This window comes from Papaver somniferum, chromosome 2, assembly GCF_003573695.1.
Source record: "Papaver somniferum cultivar HN1 chromosome 2, ASM357369v1, whole genome shotgun sequence".
Classification (NCBI taxonomy): Eukaryota; Viridiplantae; Streptophyta; class Magnoliopsida; order Ranunculales; family Papaveraceae; genus Papaver; species Papaver somniferum.
The window spans coordinates 107,828,619-107,849,375 of record NC_039359.1 but is presented as its reverse complement, the minus strand read 5'-3'; the positions used below and the strand labels follow the sequence as shown (position 1 = coordinate 107,849,375).

The window sequence follows — 20,757 nt, the reverse complement described above, 5'->3', positions numbered from 1 at the left end:
GGACCTAAGAACGAATTCCATCCATCCGATATATAAGAACAGGATATTTCCACCCAAAAATACCATGGGTGGATTAAATATGAGTTGGGGTGTGTACATATTGAATTTCTTTTTTACTTCCTGTAATAATTTCTCTGTTATTTCTGGAAAAATGGCGTCTCTATTAGCAGCTACATTTTCTCCTAATCTATGCGGACATAGTAAAGTAAGTGATTCTCACGTGAAATCCTAGTTTTTTTCCTTCAATTTGAAGGAGTCTTTGATTTTGTTTTCAGTTTATTTCTCAAGTGTTTTTCGTTTATCATAGATATTCAATTCGACCAATTGCATAGTATGTTTTAGCCCCATCAGTAAAAAAGGGTTTCACGAAAAACTCATAAGAATGTGTAGAATCACCAAATTAGTTTGATTTTTTATGTTCATATGTACGTAAAAACTCAAATAACTAGTGCAACATTTTTTTAAATTTACATATTGGTCATTGCAAGAACTTTGAGCCTAATGTATGTCTTTTGATCAGACACAAAAGGGCCGTAGCTGCTGCATAGAATGCTGAATATTTTCCCAACATTCGGTGGATTATGAACTTATTTGCTTAATGATATAGTTTTGGTTTGCAGGAAGCGAGTTCCTGGAAACCTTGCAACCATGTTTTCTTCAGAAGAACAAGTACAAGCGTACCGGAAACAAGATCAGTTTAGGCATGAGATTGCTTCTTTTATTCTTAATCTAATCAAAGCAATTCTGGTTTTGTTTTTCATGAAATTCAGTTCAAAAGATATAGAGCCGCCAATTATTCTAAATCACTAATTGTAGCTTACTTTTCATTTTATAGGCTAAGTGACAGACCGTCCCTTCGTTTATCTGCTTTATTTTCAGGTATAAAATGACTTCTTCTTGTGTTGTTTAGATTCTCGTTCTTCTACATCGTGCTTGTTTCCAAAGATATTCTACCACTTATGACTTCTTAATTGTTGTTTATATTAGAATAGGGCGGCATATCAGTTGTTCCTACTACTACTGTGCCCAGAAAGTTGAAGGTGAGAAAGAGTACAACAGTTGATGCACATAAGGTTGGACCTAGTAGGCCGTATAAGGATAGACGTAGTATCAAGCAAAAAAAAGAAAAAAAAGAGGCACTTAGAATCTTGCAAAAGAAAAAGGAAGAGCAGAAAAAAAAGGATGTACGTAGAATACCAACAGGAGTCGTTCATGTTCAATCAAGCTTCAACAATACCATTGTAACGGTTACAGATGTAGAGGGTCGGATGTTTTCTTGGTCTTCTTCCGGGAGTTGTAAATTCGAGAACACCAAAAAAGGAACGCCATTGGCTGCCCAAACTGCAGCAGAAGATGCTATTCGCAAAGCCGTCGATCGAGGAAGTGGTATCCGAATAAGTATTGTTCGGGATGTAACCCCTATGCCACATAATGGATGTATACCTCCTAAAAAAAGACGTGTATAGAAATAAGAACCGGACATATTTCATTAAAAAGAAAATTATATTCAATGATATGATAAGAATATGTAGGAATTACCTAGAACTATAATTTTGGGCATACCAAAATCTTCCAAGGCATACTGAATGAAGACAAAAAAGGTTGTGAAATAGCAAAATCAGATAACTCCTTAACCCAAAAAAATTTTAATGGCAAATCTGCCCTTTACGTATTAGTGTTAATAATCTTAATTAGTGATTGAATATTTTGTTTAGTGATTAAAATAATTTTCAGAATTATAAGAGTTGTTTAGATGAAAAATTTGAGGAAAAAAAATCAAAGTTTTGGTTTGGTTAAGAATGAGAGAAAGAGAAGGAGAAAGTGAGAAAATTATAATTCTTGATTTAATGGAGGATGAGGAGGGTCATCATTCATCTAAAAAACCTAGGAAAATACATATCAACTACAACAATGATCCAGAAATGGCTGATTTCTTAGATTATGAGAATGATTTTACACCCACTCAAATTCAAGCTCAAACTCAAACACAAACTCAAGATGATGATTTTTATGAGCCAAATCCTATGATGAAGACATTGATGAGGAACCCAATGCTTCTAATACACAGGTACACTTATATCCTATACTTAATCTCACTTCTATAGCTCTCAATTATCAAAAGTTAGGTTTTTTGAATTATGGTTCGGCGAAACAGGTTGAGGTTCGGCTCACATCTATGAGCCGAATCTACCAATTGATGAACGGTTCGGCTTACTGAATTTGTTTACTGCATGTGCCGAACTGTCTGCTAGACACTAGTTCGGCTTATATGAAAGTTTCATAGTAAGCCGAACAACATCCTGAATAGCTCGGAAAAAAAATAATTACCGGTTCGGCTTATATTTCGAAAATCGTATGAGCCGAACATTAATTTGTTATTTTTTGGGTTAAAATATTGTTATTGGTTCGGCACATATTGAGAATATCGTAATAGCCGAACCTCGTTAATGTGCTAGGTTCGGCACATATTATGATTATCGAATACGCCGAACCCCTATGCATCTCTATCTGTGACTAGGTTCGTCTTGCAATTTCATGAAATTTCATGCCGAACTGTTCATATACACTTACAGGAAGCTTTTGTGAAGAACAGTTCGGCTAAAAACGCAACTCAATTTTAAGCCGAACCCAACACTGTAACCGTCATTTAATCGATGAAAAACAGCAAATAGGAGATTGGGTTTGTAAAACTTGCTTTCTTATCCTCATTTCCGGAGTTGGAGATGCAGTTGGTTCAATTTCTGGTTCAATTGGTGGTTGATTTTCAGTTTCTACACCTTCATCTTCAATTGGTTCTTCTTCTTCAATTGATGGATTAGAAGACGATTTGGTCTGCCTAGTCCCTGCTTTTCTTTGTACGAGTCATTATGTGGTTGAGTTTAATCGACGATCAAATTTTTACGAATCGACAATTAATCACGATGATGAATTTTTTTTTTCGCAGGAGGGGGAAGAGTTCGGCTAGAGGAGGAGGAGGAAGAAGAGATGGTAAGGGAAACTGATTTTTATTTTTCAGAAAACTGATTTTAGATTTTTGTATTAAGGGTATACAGGTAATTGAACTACCCATAGGGTACCCCTTATAAGGTCACCCAAGATGGGACTATTTTTTTGTATGCCTAGAAAGATTTTGGTATGCCCAAAATCAGGGTTCATTACCTATAGGTACTAGTTTAGTGATACTAGTTAGTGGCAGGTCCACCCACAAAATCCCAGTAACATGAGGTCCAAAGTTTTAAAGAAAAAAGAAAATTGGACCTAAAATTTTATTCCCATGTCCTATACATGTGCGAGATACATGAGACATATTTTTAAATTTCCAAATCACCCTCACGTATATAAAAACAGGGTAACTAAATTTCATTTCATTTTTTCTCTTTTCATTTCAATCTCTCAGATCCAAATCGGAGAGCAACTAGAAGAAGGAAAAAATTCTTGGGTTTTAATCGTCGAACGCGAGATTATTTATTTCAATCTTGTTTCATTAGCCGAGATTTAGTTAGTTGTAATGTTGTCTCATATTTTTTTGAAACTATTTGGATTTGATTTTCAGTCTAATGGCGAAATCATTTGAGATATTGTATATGAAGTTGTTGCTTCCTACAGATCAAGAAAATCAGCTAAGAATTAGTCAAGGTATTTGGTTTATATTTGATTCCTATGTTGATTTTTCAATTCATCTTAGTCTGTTGTTGGAGATCTCATATTTAGTTCGGATCTAGATAGATAATCATGTTTTATATAAATTTCGTTAGAAGATCTGATATTTTCTTTCATTTTGTTGGGTTTATAGTTTGTTTTTGTGTATTATATGTACTGATGGTTTTTGATGAAAATAGTTCAGATCTAGACGTAAATAATAAATTTGTTGTTGTTTGAGATTGTTTGATCCAGCAATAAATATATGATATTTTGTTCCAGGTATGTTTTCTAACAATCTTCTTTGATTATTTTGTTTGTTTTCTTCTTTTGATTTGTTTTTCGATTGTATTATGAAGATCAAATCGATTTTCATGACGCTTTTATGTTTTTAGCTTTGTTACAGTTTGGTTTTGTGTATGAATTGACAGTACGTATATGGCGTACTGATATAAAATTCTTTTGATTATGTTTTAATCAGATTTTTGCCACTGTTTTTGGGTTCGATCCATGAGTATGTAAGTGTAATACTGAAATATGTGCTTTGATTCGGTTATATTCATCGTTTCATCAATTCTTCTTTACATGAAGTTGATTTTTAGTTCATGATTATGCAGTACGTATATGGCGTACTGATAAAAACTTTTTTTGATTTTGTTTTATTCAGAGTTTTGGGTTCCATCCATGAGTACGTATGTGTAATACTGAACTATGTTCTTTGATTTTTAGTTATAAATCAGAGGTACATATATGGAATACTAAAAAGAACTGCTTTAATTTTGTTATGTTCGTAGATTCATCGGTCTTTTCTTATTTTGGAGTTGATTTAGATAATGAATCAGCAATTCATATATGGATTACCTAAAGGTAACATGATTTTTTGTTTTGTTTTTACAGGTTCGTTGTTGTTCGTCGTAGTGGATTGTAATTCGATTGATAATTTTTTCAGGTTAGTTTCATGTAAAATGAGCAGTATTATTTTGATGTGTTCAATGTTTTGTATGTACGAGAGCAGTATTACTTTGATGTGTTCAATGTTTCGTGTATATATGTACGGTTCGTAATTGCTTGTTAATACATTAGATTATCTAGAATTGTAATTAGCTGAATCAATGCATATTGCATGTACTACTCATTTTATCCGTTGTTCATCATGGTTGTGTCAATATTGTTACGTTTTGGTCGCATTTACAGGTTCAAGATGTCTATATCTAGTCCAAACACTAGGAACTTTTTTGAGTATACCATTTATTAACTGCAAATTAACTAGTTTTATTTTCAGTATATCATTTATGTACTGCAAATTCACAGTGTCTAACACACAGATTCATATATGTAAGCATAAGAATGGTTTTTTAATGAGTATGGAAGTTATGTACTGAAAATTCTGAGCCTTTTTTTTTCGGTTTCATTTTTGTGTAGCTTTTTAGTTTCTGAGAGTATATCATATATGTACTCTTATATTTTGCAGGTTTTTTATCCACTAGCATATGCTTAGTTCCTGGAGAAGATGTTGCATTAGTTCCTGGAGAAGATGTTGATGCTTGGTCCTCTTCAAATAAGGATTAGCTCATGATGTTGATTTCTTATTCAAGAACTTTCATCAGTTTTTGAATTATGTAATAGGGAATCTATCTCCTAAAACATTGTTGCGCTGCTGTTTTGAATAGTAAAAGATAAAAAAAACTATCGATGTATCATATTGGTTAAAATAAAACAGGGTTTTTTCAGTACATCATATATGTACTACTAATTCATACCATTTTATACTACTTTTTCAGCAAACACATATGTAGACTTCTTCTCAAACTTCACAAATAAGAACGTCTAGGTCTTCTACTATGTTTTTTTTTATTATATATGTAGATAAATTAGGTTTCTTTATGGGAGAGAGAAGAATATCGAATTATATTAGATATTAAAGGTGTGCAGTCACACACGTTTGGCAACAAGGAGTTTATGGTCATTTCCATGTTTTGGTTAAATATGGACCTGTAGATAACTAATTAATCCGGTTGGACCCTACTATAAATAACCTTATGGGCTTAGGACCAAACAAGAAATTTTCCTAAGAATATTACTATGCATTGAGAGGAAGTGGCATTATCTACTCGGACATTGCAGTGGAAGCTTAATTGGGCCGACCGACCGGAGGGCCCGAAGGGAGGGAGCCACTTTTTTGTAAATTGAAACCTAACAAAAATGTTGAATTTGATAAAAAGATTGGAAATTTGGTGGTAGTCTTTGGAAAATGAAGAGCCTAAAATGTCCTCTCCTTTTAGTCTAATTATCATAACTCCTTGTACATCCTATTTTTTTCAGGGGTATAATTGGTAACCAAACTTTAATATAACATATCGAAAAATCTGTGCCTTGAAATTTAACAAATTTTATGTCATCGGAAAGGATTTTAAAAAATCTGCGCAACGAGTATAAACAACAATATAAAATTAAATGTTTTTATGAAAAATTCGATGGTAACTTTTAAAATTTAATGCATAGCCATTATGCAAAGCACCACAAATGATTACACGGGAAAATTGATGCAAACCACCACAAAGGATACATAGTACATGGGGTAAATTGATGCAAACTATCACAAAAGATGCATAAAAAATGGGAAAAATTTATGTAAACTACCATAAATTAGATGCATATCAATTTTAGCCTTATAACACCATTACGCATAACGGTGTTTCATTTTTCCTTGGTGGACATTCCCCACCATGGCAGCGGTGATCTACAGCTGAACCTATCTTTTGTTTGGTTGGTAATGCATCTTGCAGACATTTCCAGATAAACAATTGTATTCTCTATGACGTATCCGTACTCCATAAACCTTTCCAGAACTTCTTAGATGAGTGAGAAACCAGATTGGAAGGATTTAGAAGCTTGGATTATAAAGACTTCACAGAAAATTCACCATTCATGGTCAATGTCCATCTGAGTTTGTCTTTTTTCAGGTGTCCGGTCCTTATAGTAAAGAGATTGATATTTATAATTTCCTGCACTACAGAGTTATCAAAGATATATTGAAGTAACTGAATGTTCCACTTCTTTGTGTCTGAGTCTATTAACTCAGACACAAGTGTTATGTGGGTGTTTGCCCTATGGACAGAGTTTGCCAGAGTCTCAGCTCCGGCTGGGAGCCATCTTTCTTCCCAGATGTTTATGGAAGAACCATCGCCTACCTCCCAAATACTGTATTTCTTGATGTGTGCAATGCCTTGAAGAATGCAGTTCCATATCCAAGAAGCGTTTGATTTCTTCTTGGATAGTAAGGCTCCAGTTTTTTTGAAATACTTTCCTTTTAAGATTTGTGCCCATAAATCATTAGGATGACTAACTAACCTTCATGCTATTCTACTAATCATGGCCTAATTTACCTTATTTGCCTCTTTAAAACCTAGCCCTCCCTGCTCTATAGGTCTGCATAAGAAATCGAAAGTTTTCGTGTAAATTTCCTTAGAATTTGTGTGTTTTCCCCACCAAAAATCTCTTTGTATATCATTGATATTTTTTTTTTTTGGTAAGACAAATCATCCCATGCTAAAAATGGGCATGCTAGAAAGCACAGATTTGTTTAAAACTATTTTACTAGGTTGTGACAGGATTTTTCCTAACCAATTATTTATTCTTTGTTACATTTTTTCTATAATGTTATCGATAGCCTTGAGTTTGGATCTGTCGATGAGAAGAGGGATTCCTAAACGAGTGTATTTTATGTTGATCTTTTTTATTTTCATTAATCTACAAATGATGTCCTGATGTTTGTTATGAACTTTCTTACTGAAGAACAGTCCACATTTTTTGAAGTTTATAACTTGACCTGAAGCTTTACTAAACATCTTTATAGCTTCGAGTAAATTGTTACAACTGATTAGGTCTGCTTTGGCAAACAAAAGCAGATCATCCACAAAGAAAAGGTGAGAGATTGATGTGGATTTTGGTGTTAACTTAATACCACGTACCTTCTTTTGTGATTCTAAGCGGTTTAGCAATCTAGAAAAAACTACCATAGATGAGATGAAAAGATAAGGGGACAAAGGGTCTCCTTGTCTTATACCCATAGTGGGTTTAAACTCGTCACAAGGATTCCCATTAAGTAAGAAAACTATTGAGGTTGTTGAGATGCATTGGTGGATTAAGGTGCACCATCCTTCCGAGAAACCAAAAGATTTTAAATCTTTTAGAAGGAAGTTCCAATTGACCCTATCAAAGGCCTTGGACATATCGATCTTTAGACCCATATTACCAATTTTCTTTTTTCTTTTCTTCATAGAGTGAACTATTTCATGCGCCATAATGATGTTGTCTAAAATCTTCCTAGAGGGGAGGAAGCTGATTGTAGAGGTGATATTATGTTTTTTAAAGATTTTTTAAATCTGTTGGCCATCAGTTTTGCTATTATTTTGTAAGGAGTGTTGCACATCCCAATAGGTCTGTAATCCACATGAGACTTTGGATATTTTTTTTAGGAATAAGAAAAAGGAAAGTTTTTTTGAGATTATTGTCTAACTGCTTGTTTTTAAAAAAATCTTGTACTACTGATACTAATTGAGGACCTACAATATCCCAGTTGTGTTTAAAAAAGCTCACCGGGAATCCATATGTGCTTTATTGGATTTAAGTTTTTTTACCACTGACCAAATCTCCTCAGGAGATGGAATCTCAGTTAAGAAAGAATTTTCTTCTGGTGAAATTTTGCCTTTAATGTGTGTGAATATGTCTTCTTCAATGTCAATAGATGATTCAGCGGAGAGTTCATAGAAATAAGAAGTTAGGTGGTGGAGTATTTAAGGAAAGGAAATATATCTATTTATTGCTTCTTTTTTATTATTATTATTATTACAATAAGGCTTTTATTATAATAAAAAGAAACAAATACAAGGTATAATGTCAACGACGACATTACACGACGACATCGGTGGAAGGCAAACGAGCGACAAGCTATTATTATTATTTAGCAAATAATATTTTAATTTATTAAGATTTTTTTTATTATTATTGTATTATTGGATAACGATTATTACATGAAACTAGTTGGAAGCCTAACAAGCTAAGCTCCAATGACATACTACTACATTAGTTGAACAGGTTACTGTGCTAGCCTACCAGCGAGCCTCATGGGTAACCTAACCAAAGGAGCCGAAGCGGATGGGGGATGATATTGTGTCATAAGAGGGAGCAAACTAACTCTACCTTCCATGTTAATTTCTGCAATATCACGCCATTGGGGGCTCGAACCTGGGACCTCATTGAACACATGAAACTTTGGAGAACGAGGATGACCAACTGAGCTAGGTGTCCGTTCTTATTATTTATTAGTTTAGAAAATATATATTAGATAAGGTAATAAGTATTTTGGATAATTAAAGAAAATATATGGTTATTAATTTGGTAAGGAGTTATTTATATAAAGAGCTCCATGTTTTTTATATTAAGGGAGAAGATTTTGATTAATGAAAAGTATTGTTTTTCCTTGAGAGTGGTATCTCGGAAACATGTGGTTTTAGTATTATTTCTATTCAACGCTTTAGCACTGTATCAGATGATTCAGAGAATAAAGAAAAAACATTTCCGATTGAGAAGTTTTTAAGATGTGTTGATTTCTATCGTTTCCAGTACTAACACTCTACACCATTAGGACCTCATCAATTTCTTCTCCTGATGATACTACATTATTATTCTTGTCTTGTATGCAATCAATTTGATTTCTTTTTCTCCTTTTTAAGGTTTGAATGTGAAAAAAATTGGTGTTTCTTTCATCAAGAGCTATGGTATTGTTTCTAGACCGTTTTTTGCAATTTCTTCCCTGTATCATATAATGCTTCCAATTCTAGTATCTTTGTGTTTATTAGTTTTTTTTTTGTGTTATGCGTATTTGTTTTAGCTTCTAGAGTTTCTATGGTTCTCAGCATACCCAAAATCTTTTTATTAGGTTTGCCAAAAACTTCTTTTTTCCAATTTCTAAGATTAATACCTGCATTTGATAAATTCTCAATAAGATCTATGGATGGTCTATTGGTGTTAGTTATCCAAGACTTCCTTATAACACCATTACGCATAACGGTGTTTCATTTTTCCTTGGTGGGCATTCCCCATGATGGCAGTGGTGATCTAGTCTATGATCATACAGAAAACATCTTCATTTTGGCCGATAGCACAACCGGTCTTAGTAATTTATAGTAAACTATTGAAAAATTAAAAGGAATCCCTTCATCCGGACTGAGAAATCAGTTGACTGCTGTACTGTACTCCCAGGAAAAGCTAAATCCCCTGTTGTCCGCTTTCACTCCTCAGTATTCAAGAACAGGATTTTTCCACCCCAAAAAAATACTGGTGCACTAAGAAATGCTATTTGCCTATCAATGCCTGGAAAAGATCAGGTTCTGTAAATTTCTCTGTTATTTTCTTTTTGATAAAATGGCGTCTCTATCAATATCTACATTTTCTCCCAAAGTTCTTCTATGTGGAAACGGCAAAGTAAGTGATTTCGTTCACATTTGAAAGATTGAGTTTTGGCATGTTTTCTGTTAATTAATTTGTTTGTTATAGTTTTTCGATTTGACCAATTTCCAATAGGATTTTCCGAAACCTAATGTGTATCTTACAGTCCTCGCCATCACTTAGAAATTCTATAAGGAAAAATCAAGGTTTAGTAATAAAAACGCAACTTTATTGATATAATAACTCAAAACTAAATTTGGAACTAATACTTATTGAACATGAGTTGCACCTCCCAGAAGATAATTAGTGCGTGGAATGTGAATGTTTCCATCATTTTGGAAAGGGATGGCATACATTTTCTGGATTTTAAGATGAAGTTATCTGCTTAATGATACAATTTTGTTGCGCAGGAAGTGAGTTCGTGGAAAGCTCGCAACCATGTTTACTTCAGAAGAAGTGCAAGCGTTAGTATTCACTATCGAAAACAAGAGCAGTCTAGGCATGATAATTGCTTTCTTTTTTAAAAAATTCTAACTTGCTACATTTAGTATTTACACAATATTGGGATTCTTTGTTTCTTGATCCTATGAAACTTGCAAGTACCTATTCCACTTTATGTATGAAAGGCTTAAATTTAAATCAAAAGAAATGGAAGAACAAACTGATTTTGAATAACTAACTGTTGCTTACTTTCGTTTTATAGGGTAAATCAAAGATCTTCGCTTTGTGCATTTGCTTTATCTTCAGGTATAAAATGACTTCGTGTTGTTCATTTTTATCATTGTTATGTTCTTGAGAGTGCTTTGGAAGACTTTCTACTACTTATTATTACTTCTAAATGGTTGTTTATTTTAGAATCGGAAGAAGTAGGTATTTCTACTACTTCATTGGATGGCATCTCAGTTGCTGCTACCACTACTTCTGAGCCACTAGAGTTGAAGGTAAAAAATTTCATTGTTCTTCTGCTTGTAATATGATTGTTTATACCCTATTCTCAGCGACGGAACCAGAAATTTATGTTTGTGGGGGCTAATTTTTTTTTCCAACAGAAGTACCATGAAATTAAAAAGAGAATATGATAGTGGCAAAATAGAGAGTAGCGAAACTACAACAGTAGAGGTTGAGAACGTAACACAAACGAAAAATAAATGAATAATAAGATGACCGCTGCCACAACCCTGCAAATCCACTGAACAAACTTGGTTAGCAAAGTCGAGGAACTCAGAAGAGCTTAAAAAGTGCCTAATGGAAAGAAGCACACAAGGTCCTAAGCTATATGAGTGAGGAGGAAAGAAAAGAAGTCATAGACCATCAAGTGCCATTTAGAAAACTACTTACGAGGGAGGAAAGAAGTAAAGATTTCAAGGTCCTAAGCTATATGAGAAGCTGTTAAAATTTGATTACAACAGAAAGATTATCATCGCATTATAGTACTTACAAATATCACTATCCATTAGGATTGTTGTGAAAGAAGGAAATATTTAGCTCAATTTTTCTTTAACAAAAAGGAAAAAGAGTTCAATGGAGTAACTTTTCCCATAAAAAAATATTTCTTTTTGCTATGGCTAAACAGATGTTTCTCATGTTTAGTATGACAAGTAGTGAGATAATTTATAGATACAGACTTACTGCTTAGAAAACTTTCACCTTCCTTCAAAGGACTGGTGGAGAGCTTGATGGATGTTCCCTAAAGCTGCAGCATCAAGACAACTAAGTTATTTTTCATTGAGGCAACTCAGTTAACAATTTAAAACTACTGAATTAAACAAAATAGAGAAGCACACCTTTGGATTCAAGGATACAACTTTATCAAGCATTTAACCTACTAACATTACTGAAAGTTGGAAAAAACAACTTTGTGTTCATTAACACAATTGATTAAACACTTTACCTATTGAAACTAATGCAAGTTGGGTGGAACAACTTTTGGTTCAGTAATACAATATTTATCAAACACTAATCCTACGGAAATTCCTAAAAATAGTATACTTGATGTCGCTGTGATTGAGCATAGCATGAGATCTGGAACACAAATACTGGATACTTAGGCTACTTGAAATTCTTACCTGGGCTAATTTTTTCTCTCTTAGGAATTACAACGGGTTAAATAAGCTTTTACTAATTTTGGGGTGGGCTGCAGCCTAGGTACGCCACCCCCTCCTTCCGTCACTGCCTATTCTTCAGTTAATGTATCATGATAATGCAAATATCTATCACTTAAGCCAAACTGCATACTCGTTATGATTAAATCAGATACGGATAGATGTTACTGGTGCGAAAACACAAGAAATTTTTGACGACGTTTTTTCCAAAATGGTTGCTGCTGCACAGCCCATTCCAGGTTTTCGAAGAGTAAAAGGAGGTCAGTTTCTGTGTTTAGTTTCTCATGAGACATTCTGTTTGCATACACCTTACTATCCACTAATTTAATTTAGCATGTTTCTCACGTTTTAGTAACCATATGCAGTCATGTCTTTTATATTAGAACCTAACTCTCGTTTTCCTCTTTTTGGTTGATTTGCTGCGAATCTTGTCGCTATCAGGAAAAACTCCAAATGTAAGTTTCCTTCCCATATATGATATTTCCTGTCACCAAGAATCGTTTCACGATATAGTTCAGCTCCATTTCTTGTTGAAACATCTTTTTCAGTCAAACACAGTTAGTAACAAGAATGGTTTGGGATTACAAATTTATGTTCTGAGTTAGTCTTTTCAGCATAAAAGAACAGGTCTCAGGTCTTATATGATTTTTTCTCAATCATGTACGGCAGATACCTGAAGATATACTCGTGCAAGTCCTTGGGCCAGAAAAAGTTTACAAGAATGTGATCAAGAGAGTAATAAACTCAAGCATTGCCGAGTACGTAGAGAAGGTACATTGTAGCCTTTTGAAATTTTAATCTCTTGCTTTTAGTATGAACCCAACTAATGATTCTCCTTTTCTTTTACGCATCAATTCACCCTTCTATTCTTTCCTCTCTTTTCTTTTTCTGCCTTTCGCCTGGTTTTTACAGGAAGGTTTGAAGATTACCAAGGAGCTTAGTGTTGAGCAGAACTATGAAGAGCTTGAAGCAAAATTTGAACCTGGTACAGAATTCAGCTTTGATGCATTTATTCATCTTCAAGAAACAAATAAAGAAAAATGTTAACATTTGAAGAAAATATTCCATAAAGTCCTGAACGAGACTAAAACTGCTTAGCCCTCCCACAGACAGTGACGAGAAGCATAAGGATCGCACATAGACCTGGAGGAACAAACTCATATCGACGGGCCTCTACCCTCTACTATGTGTGGAGGGAACTAACAGATAAATCTTCATGCGTCTAATATTTATCTTTTACTAGAATTTTTGTATCACATTAGCAGTGAACTAACAGTTTTTGAAGTTTTGACATGCTTCCATTTCCATTGCTTATTAAACTCTCAAATATAATTGGGGAAATGTTAGGTCACACACGAATGTGTGGGTCCAATATGATGTGAAGAGTTACTGTCTACTAAAAGGTTGGCAGTTGACGCATTTTTTATACCCCATCCCCCATTCTTCAATCTTAGTACTTCAGGGTGTTAGACCACCTCTTCTCTCGCTCCTCCTTTTCTCGCTTTGTCCGCCATTGAAATTCCGCCCTGTTGTTGATAATTCAGGATCAACTTGGGGATCTGGTTAACTCTTTATTTTGGCAATGCACTTGTGCATTGTTTTACTTTTTTTTTTTTTGAAAATAAGACTTATATTACTGGGCTTCCGTTAATCTGCGGCTTCAGTCTCTTCAGAGAATAACTCATGTTGAGTAGCTCTTCTAATGATTGAATTTCTTGGATTAACATCGGCAGGAGAAACTACAGAGATATTGTTATTTATGATACATATATCATAGGCTTTGACAGTGCCAAAAGCGACTGCAGGAATTAAAAACTAGGAGATCGGTCATTCCAAAAAACTATAGTGCTTGTGCTTCTTCCCTCCTTCGCTAACAAGTCTGCCACCTTGTTTGCTCTCCTGTCTACGTATTGAAATCCTAAAAAAAGAAACTAGTTGATGTGCTAATATCTTTACTTCTTCTAAAATTGCTAAGCATTGCCATTGACTGTTGATTTGTAGATAATTGATTGTAGCCTGATTATCCCCTTCTATCACCAAATGTTGTATATTGTTCCTGAAAGCCCAAGCTCTGAGAAGAGCTACAGCTTCTTCCTCTTTTGATGAGAAGGTCCTGCAGCTTCCCATTGTTGCTGCTTGAAAGGTCCATGTCCAATTACGAAGTATAAAACCAAAACCAGCATTTGTAATTTCAGACAACCATGAAGCATCACAGTTTAGTTTATTTGTGTTTACAGATGGTAAACTCCAGCTAATATTTGAAGTCTGAGGATTACTGCTAATTGCAATTTTCTGATTCCTATTTTCTGGGTGCCAATAACCAAACTGTTTGGTAATATATAGAGTTAATTGTTCCGGTGTTCTACTTTTGTTTTCAAAAACTCCAAGGTACCTTTCTTTCCATATAAACCAACACTTAGTAGATGTCAATGCCATAAATATGGTTTGTAAGTTCCCTCTTCTCCAGTCATTATAGTGATCTAAGAAAGATTTATTAACAGTATCATAGGTCAGATGAACTCCCTATGTATCCATTGGAGGTAGATTCCAAACAGCTTTTGCATAGGCACATTCGAAAAATAAGTGATAAGTAGATTCCCCCACTGTTTGACAGAAAACACAGGAGTTGTATTCATCTACAGCTGAACCTATCTTTTGTTTGGTTGGTAATGCATCTTGCAGACATTTCCAGATAAACAATTGTATTCTCTATGACGTATCCATACTCCATAAACCTTTCCAGAACTTCTTAGATGAGTGAGAAACCAGATTGGAAGGATTTAGAAGCTTGGATTATAAAGACTTCACAGAAAATTCACCATTCATGGTCAATGTCCATCTGAGTTTGTCTTTTTTCAGGTGTCCGGTCCTTATAGTAAAGAGATTGATATTTATAATTTCCTGCACTACAGAGTTATCAAAGATATATTGAAGTAACTGAATGTTCCACTTCTTTGTGTCTGAGTCTATTAACTCAGACACAAGTGTTATGTGGGTGTTTGCCCTATGGACAGAGTTTGCCAGAGTCTCAGCTCCGGCTGGGAGCCATCTTTCTTCCCAGATGTTTATGGAAGAACCATCGCCTACCTCCCAAATACTGTATTTCTTGATGTGTGCAATGCCTTGAAGAATGCAGTTCCATATCCAAGAAGCGTTTGATTTTTTCTTGGATAGTAAGGCTCCAGTTTTTTTGAAATACTTTCCTTTTAAGATTTGTGCCCATAAATCATTAGGATGACTAACTAACCTCCATGCTATCCTACTAATCATGGCCTAATTTACCTTATTTGCCTCTTTAAAACCTAGCCCTCCCTGCTCTATAGGTCTGCATAAGAAATCGAAAGTTTTCATGTAAATTTCCTTAGAATTTGTGTGTTTGCCCCACCAAAAATCTCTTTGTATATCATTGATATTTTTTTTTTTGGTAAGACAAATCATCCCATGCTAAAAATGGGCATGCTAGAAAGCACAGATTTGTTTAAAACTATTTTACTAGGTTGTGACAGGATTTTTCCTAACCAATTATTTATTCTTTGTTACATTTTTTCTATAATGTTATCGATAGCCTTGAGTTTGGATCTGTCGATGAGAAGAGGGATTCCTAAATGAGTGTATTTTATGTTGATCTTTTTTATTTTCATTAATCTACAAATGATGTCCTGATGTTTGTTATGAACTTTCTTACTGAAAAACAGTCCACATTTTTTGAAGTTTATAACTTGACCTGAAGCTTTACTAAACATCTGTATAGCTTCGAGTAAATTGTTACAACTGATTAGGTATGCTTTGGCAAACAAAAGCAGATCATCCACAAAGAAAAGGTGAGAGATTGATGTGGATTTTGGTGTTAACTTAATACCATGTACCTTCTTTTGTGATTCTAAGCGGTTTAGCAATCTAGAAAAAACTACCATAGATGAGATGAAAAGATAAGGGGACAAAGGGTCTCCTTGTCTTATACCCATAGTGGGTTTAAACTCGTCACAAGGATTCCCATTAAGTAAGACAACTATTGAGGTTGTTGAGATGCATTGGTGGATTAAGGTGCACCATCCTTCCGAGAAACCAAAAGATTTTAAATCTTTTAGAAGGAAGTTCCAATTGACCCTATCAAAGGCCTTGGACATATCGATCTTTAGACCCATATTACCAATTTTCTTTTTTCTTTTCTTCATAGAGTGAACTATTTCATGTGCCACAATGATGTTGTCTAAAATCTTCCTAGAGGGGAGGAAGCTGATTGTAGAGGTGATATTATGTTTTTTAAAGATTTTTTAAATCTGTTGGCCATCAGTTTTGCTATTATTTTGTAAGGAGTGTTGCACATCCCAATAGGTCTGTAATCCACATGAGACTTTGGATATTTTTTTTCTAGGAATAAGAAAAAGGAAAGTTTTTTTGAGATTATTGTCTAACTGCTTGTTTTTAAAAAAATCTTGTACTACTGATACTAATTGAGGACCTACAATATCCCAGTTGTGTTTAAAAAGCTTACCGGGAATCCATATGTGCTTTATTGGATTTAAGCTTTTTTACCACTGACCAAATCTCCTCAGGAGATGGAATTTCAGTTAAGAAAGAATTTTCTTCTGGTGAAATTTTGCCTTTAATGTGTGTGAATATGTCTTCTTCAATGTCAATAGATGATTCAGCGAAGAGTTCATAGAAATAAGAAGTTAGGTGTTGGAGTATTTAAGGAAAGGAAATATATCTATTTATTGCTTCTTTTTTATTATTATTATTATTACAATAAGGCTTTTATTATAATAAAAAGAAACAAATACAAGGTATAATGTCAACGACGACATTACACGACGACATCGGTGGAAGGCAAACGAGCGACAAGCTATTATTATTATTTAGCAAATAATATTTTAATTTATTAAGATTTTTTTATTATTATTGTATTATTGGATAACGATTATTACATGAAACTAGTTGGAAGCCTAACAAGCTAAGCTCCAATGACATACTATTACATTAATTGAACAGGTTACTGTGCTAGCCTACCAGCGAGCCTCATGGGTAACCTAGCCAAAGGAGCCGAAGCGGATGGGGGATGATATTGTGTCATAAGAGGGAGAAAACTAACTCTACCTTCCATGTTAATTTCTCCAATATCACGCCATTGGGGGCTCGAACCTGGGACCTCATTGAACACATGAAACTTTGGAGAACGAGGATGACCAACTGAGCTAGGTGTCCGTTCTTATTATTTATTAGTTTAGAAAATATATATTAGATAAGGTAATAAGTATTTTGGATAATTAAAGAAAATATATGGTTATTAATTTGGTAAGGAGTTATCTATATAAAGAGCTCCATGTTTTTTATATTAAGGGAGAAGATTTTGATTAATGAAAAGTATTGTTTTTCCTTGAGAGTGGTATCTCGGAAACATGTGGTTTTAGTGTTATTTCTATTCAACGCTTTAGCCCTGCATCAGATGATTCAGAGAATAAAGAAAAAACATTTCCGATTGAGAAGTTTTTAAGATGTGTTGATTTTTATCGTTTCCAGTACTAACACTCTACACCATTAGGACCTCATCAATTTCTTCTCCTGATGATACTACATTATTATTCTTGTCATGTATGCAATCAATGTGATTTCTTTTTCTCCTTTTTAAGGTTTGAATGTGAAAAAAATCGGTGTTTCTTTCATCAAGATCTATGGTATTGTTTCTAGACCATTTTTTGCAATTTCTTCCCTGTATCATATAATGCTTCCAATTCTAGTATCTTTGTGTTTATTAGTTTTTTTTTGTGTTATGCGTATTTGTTTTAGCTTCTAGAGTTTCTATGGTTCTGAGCATACCCAAAATCTTTTTATTAGGTTTGCCAAAAACTTCTTTTTTCCAATTTCTAAGATTAATACCTGCATTTGATAAATTCTCAATAAGATCTATGGATGGTCTATTGGTGTTAGTTATCCAAGACTTCTTTATAACCTCAATACAAGATACATCTTTGAGCAGTATCATAGAATTTGAATGTTGGAGCTAAGTGAGAGTATGAGGGGTTTAAAGTAAGACAGATTGTCCCATGATGTGAACCAATTACTACCAAATTTTGCAAATATGCTTGTTGGAACTCTTCATTCCATTATGCATTTGCTAAAGCTCTATCTAACCTTTGTTTTATATTAGAATTTCCTTCCCTTTTGTTACTCCATGTAAAGATATTTCCATTGAAACCTAGGTCTTTTAAACCTGTTCTCTGAATTAAGTTCATTATTGGCTCTACTTTTTTTCTATCAAAAGGAAGACCTCCCTGTTTTTCCTCACTATTGAAGATTATGTTAAGATCACCTATTACAATCCATGGCGTTGCATTTAAGTTTACTCTCTGAGTTATGTCTTCTAGATACCCCATAATTTCTAACTTATTATCATGTTTAGGTGCACCATAAAAACATGTTAAGAGCCACTCCTTTGCATTAAATTTATTTTTAACAATTATATAAAATATGTTAAGGTTCCATTGAACCACTTCAAAATGGAAACCATCCACCCAATCAATTGCCAGACCACCAGCTATGCCATCTGGGTCTACAATGTGGGTGTTTGGGAAATAGTTAAGAATCTTTCTCATCAAGATCCTCTAAGACGTGGTTTCAGATAAAAAAAGAATGTCGGGTTTTTCAAAATCAAGCAAAGAATGTAAATGTTGTTGTATTTTTTCCTGACCACACCCTTGTATGTTCCATGCTAGAATTTTCATGGCCAAAAGATGCAATTGAAAAATAAAAATACTCCACAGAATAGAGATACCAAACCTAAGTCTAAAAAATATCAGTCCACAGAATTAAGCAGGATATAGGAAGTGCAGGGGAAAGTAAACACACAGGGAGCAGTAAAAATAGTTGCTGAGATTTAAGTTGATAAAAGCAGGGATGTAGCAAGTATAGATTCAAGAGAGTTAAACAGAAATTTTAGAGATTGTGAGTCAGATTTAAGATGACATACCTGGATTTTCTGTTTTCCTTTTTCTGCATCCTGGACTTGAAGAAGCTCAATCTTTTCATTTATGGGAATTGCCTCTTTATGGTTTGGAATCATAGAGAAATTTCCATACTTGTTACAAATATTTTCATCTTGAAATTCATTTTCAAGTGCATTTTTAAAAATAGGGGTATTGAAACCATTTGAACCCATCGAACTGTGAGGGGAGATCTCAGAGTCTGATGGGCCAGTGAATGTTATTGAAAAAGAAGGATTGTAGGTCGGTAATGCCAGTTCTTGGAGACTAGACTGACTCTGGTTTGCTGATTCCGATGAGTCTGAAAATGTTATGCAGAATGCTGGCTTGGGATAGTTGTTATGGTCTTGAATCACTTCATTCGGAGTAAAGAACTGCTCAATTAAATATTCAATCTCGACCTCATCACTACCCAGAGGAATGAAATCAACATCTTGATTAGGAGAGGACAAGATCTGGTTGACAACATCCTGCAGGAGTCCTGAGTTCCTAATCTTGTAATCGGAATCTGAGATATCTTGATATTGATTAGAAGAGAAAAAAAAAGAAGGAGGTGGAGATTCCCAGAGTCTCGGACGCTTGTACAAAATCGAATCACCTTGTACTGGTGATAGATCACCTTCCCCATTTTCAGATAAAACTAGTGAATATTTATCTGATGAGATTTCTATAAGAAGATTTTGAGACAAAAGGATTGAAATGGGTGAGAGGAGAGAGACAGGTGATGCATTTCCGGCATCAGAGAGAGTTTCTCTATCTATTTGGTCATTAATGAGTACTCCAAAACTCGTTGCCCAACTCTGTGATTCATCCTCCGATTTCGAGTCAGGGACGTCATCATAAATATCTTATAATCCAAAATTGTATTTAATGGCACAAGTCTCTTTTACATTCCCTGAGCGGTTACAGTAGTTACAGACTCTGTAGGGAAAATCCATATGCATAAATGCAATGATTGATTCAGGGTATTGGCCGACCTTAACTCTGGCAGAAGTAGCTAAATTTTTTTCAATATTTATGTCTATCCTTGCGAAAACATCTTGTCCACGCTCAGGTAATGCATTTGTTGGGTGTATTTTTGTGACAAAACCTAAATGAGTGCCAATCTGTCCAATGATATACTCATCATAATGAAAAGATTGTAGGTTTAAAAACTTAACCCATACTGCTATCGATTTTAAGATGTTTCTTTCAATCTGCATTCCTGGAAACCATCTTGCTGATAGAAAAGCATCACTATACAAATGCCAAGGAACATTTGTGAGTATGTTGATCATGGTCTCTTTGTCCGAGAATGAGATCATTAAAACACTGTAATCAATTTGTTTTATTTTGAAAATAGTTTTCTTTCCCCACCTAAACTTTAGAGCTCTTGCAATATTTGTTTTTGAAAATGCAGTGGTCGAAAATATCCTAGCCACAATAGAGTTTTCAGGGTTGAAACCCTTTAAAACCAGCACCAGAAATGGAAGTACTTGGGTTTTGAAACTTTTTCTTTTTGTAGTCGTTTTTCCCATTTGAATGGGTCGATAACTCATTTTCCTGAAAAGAAGAATCTGAGCAGGAGACACCATATTGAAAGAGAC

At 34.3% G+C, this 20,757-nt stretch overlaps 2 protein-coding genes across 3 annotated transcripts; both read left to right on the top strand.

The window, feature by feature from the left end:
• The first annotated feature begins 151 nt into the window (after nt 1-151).
• Nucleotides 152-1,466, top strand: LOC113351739 (30S ribosomal protein S11, chloroplastic-like). The gene is made up of 2 exons (XM_026595674.1): nt 152-205; nt 993-1,466. Exons 1-2 carry the CDS (start codon nt 152-154, stop codon nt 1,464-1,466), a joined length of 528 nt encoding a protein of 175 aa, XP_026451459.1.
• Nucleotides 1,467-9,772: 8,306 nt separating this feature from the next.
• LOC113348732 (trigger factor-like) lies at nt 9,773-13,563 on the top strand. 2 transcript variants are annotated; one of them, XM_026592584.1, is made up of 8 exons: nt 9,773-10,125; nt 10,500-10,588; nt 10,793-10,836; nt 10,945-11,030; nt 12,343-12,451; nt 12,633-12,646; nt 12,861-12,962; nt 13,104-13,563. In XM_026592584.1, exons 1-8 carry the CDS (start codon nt 9,994-9,996, stop codon nt 13,236-13,238), a joined length of 711 nt encoding a protein of 236 aa, XP_026448369.1. In that variant the 5' UTR covers nt 9,773-9,993; the 3' UTR covers nt 13,239-13,563. The 2 variants fall into 2 exon arrangements, with proteins under 2 accessions (XP_026448369.1, XP_026448370.1); XM_026592585.1 differs by having other exon boundaries at nt 9,774-10,125; nt 10,500-10,553.
• The last annotated feature ends 7,194 nt before the right edge of the window (nt 13,564-20,757 follow it).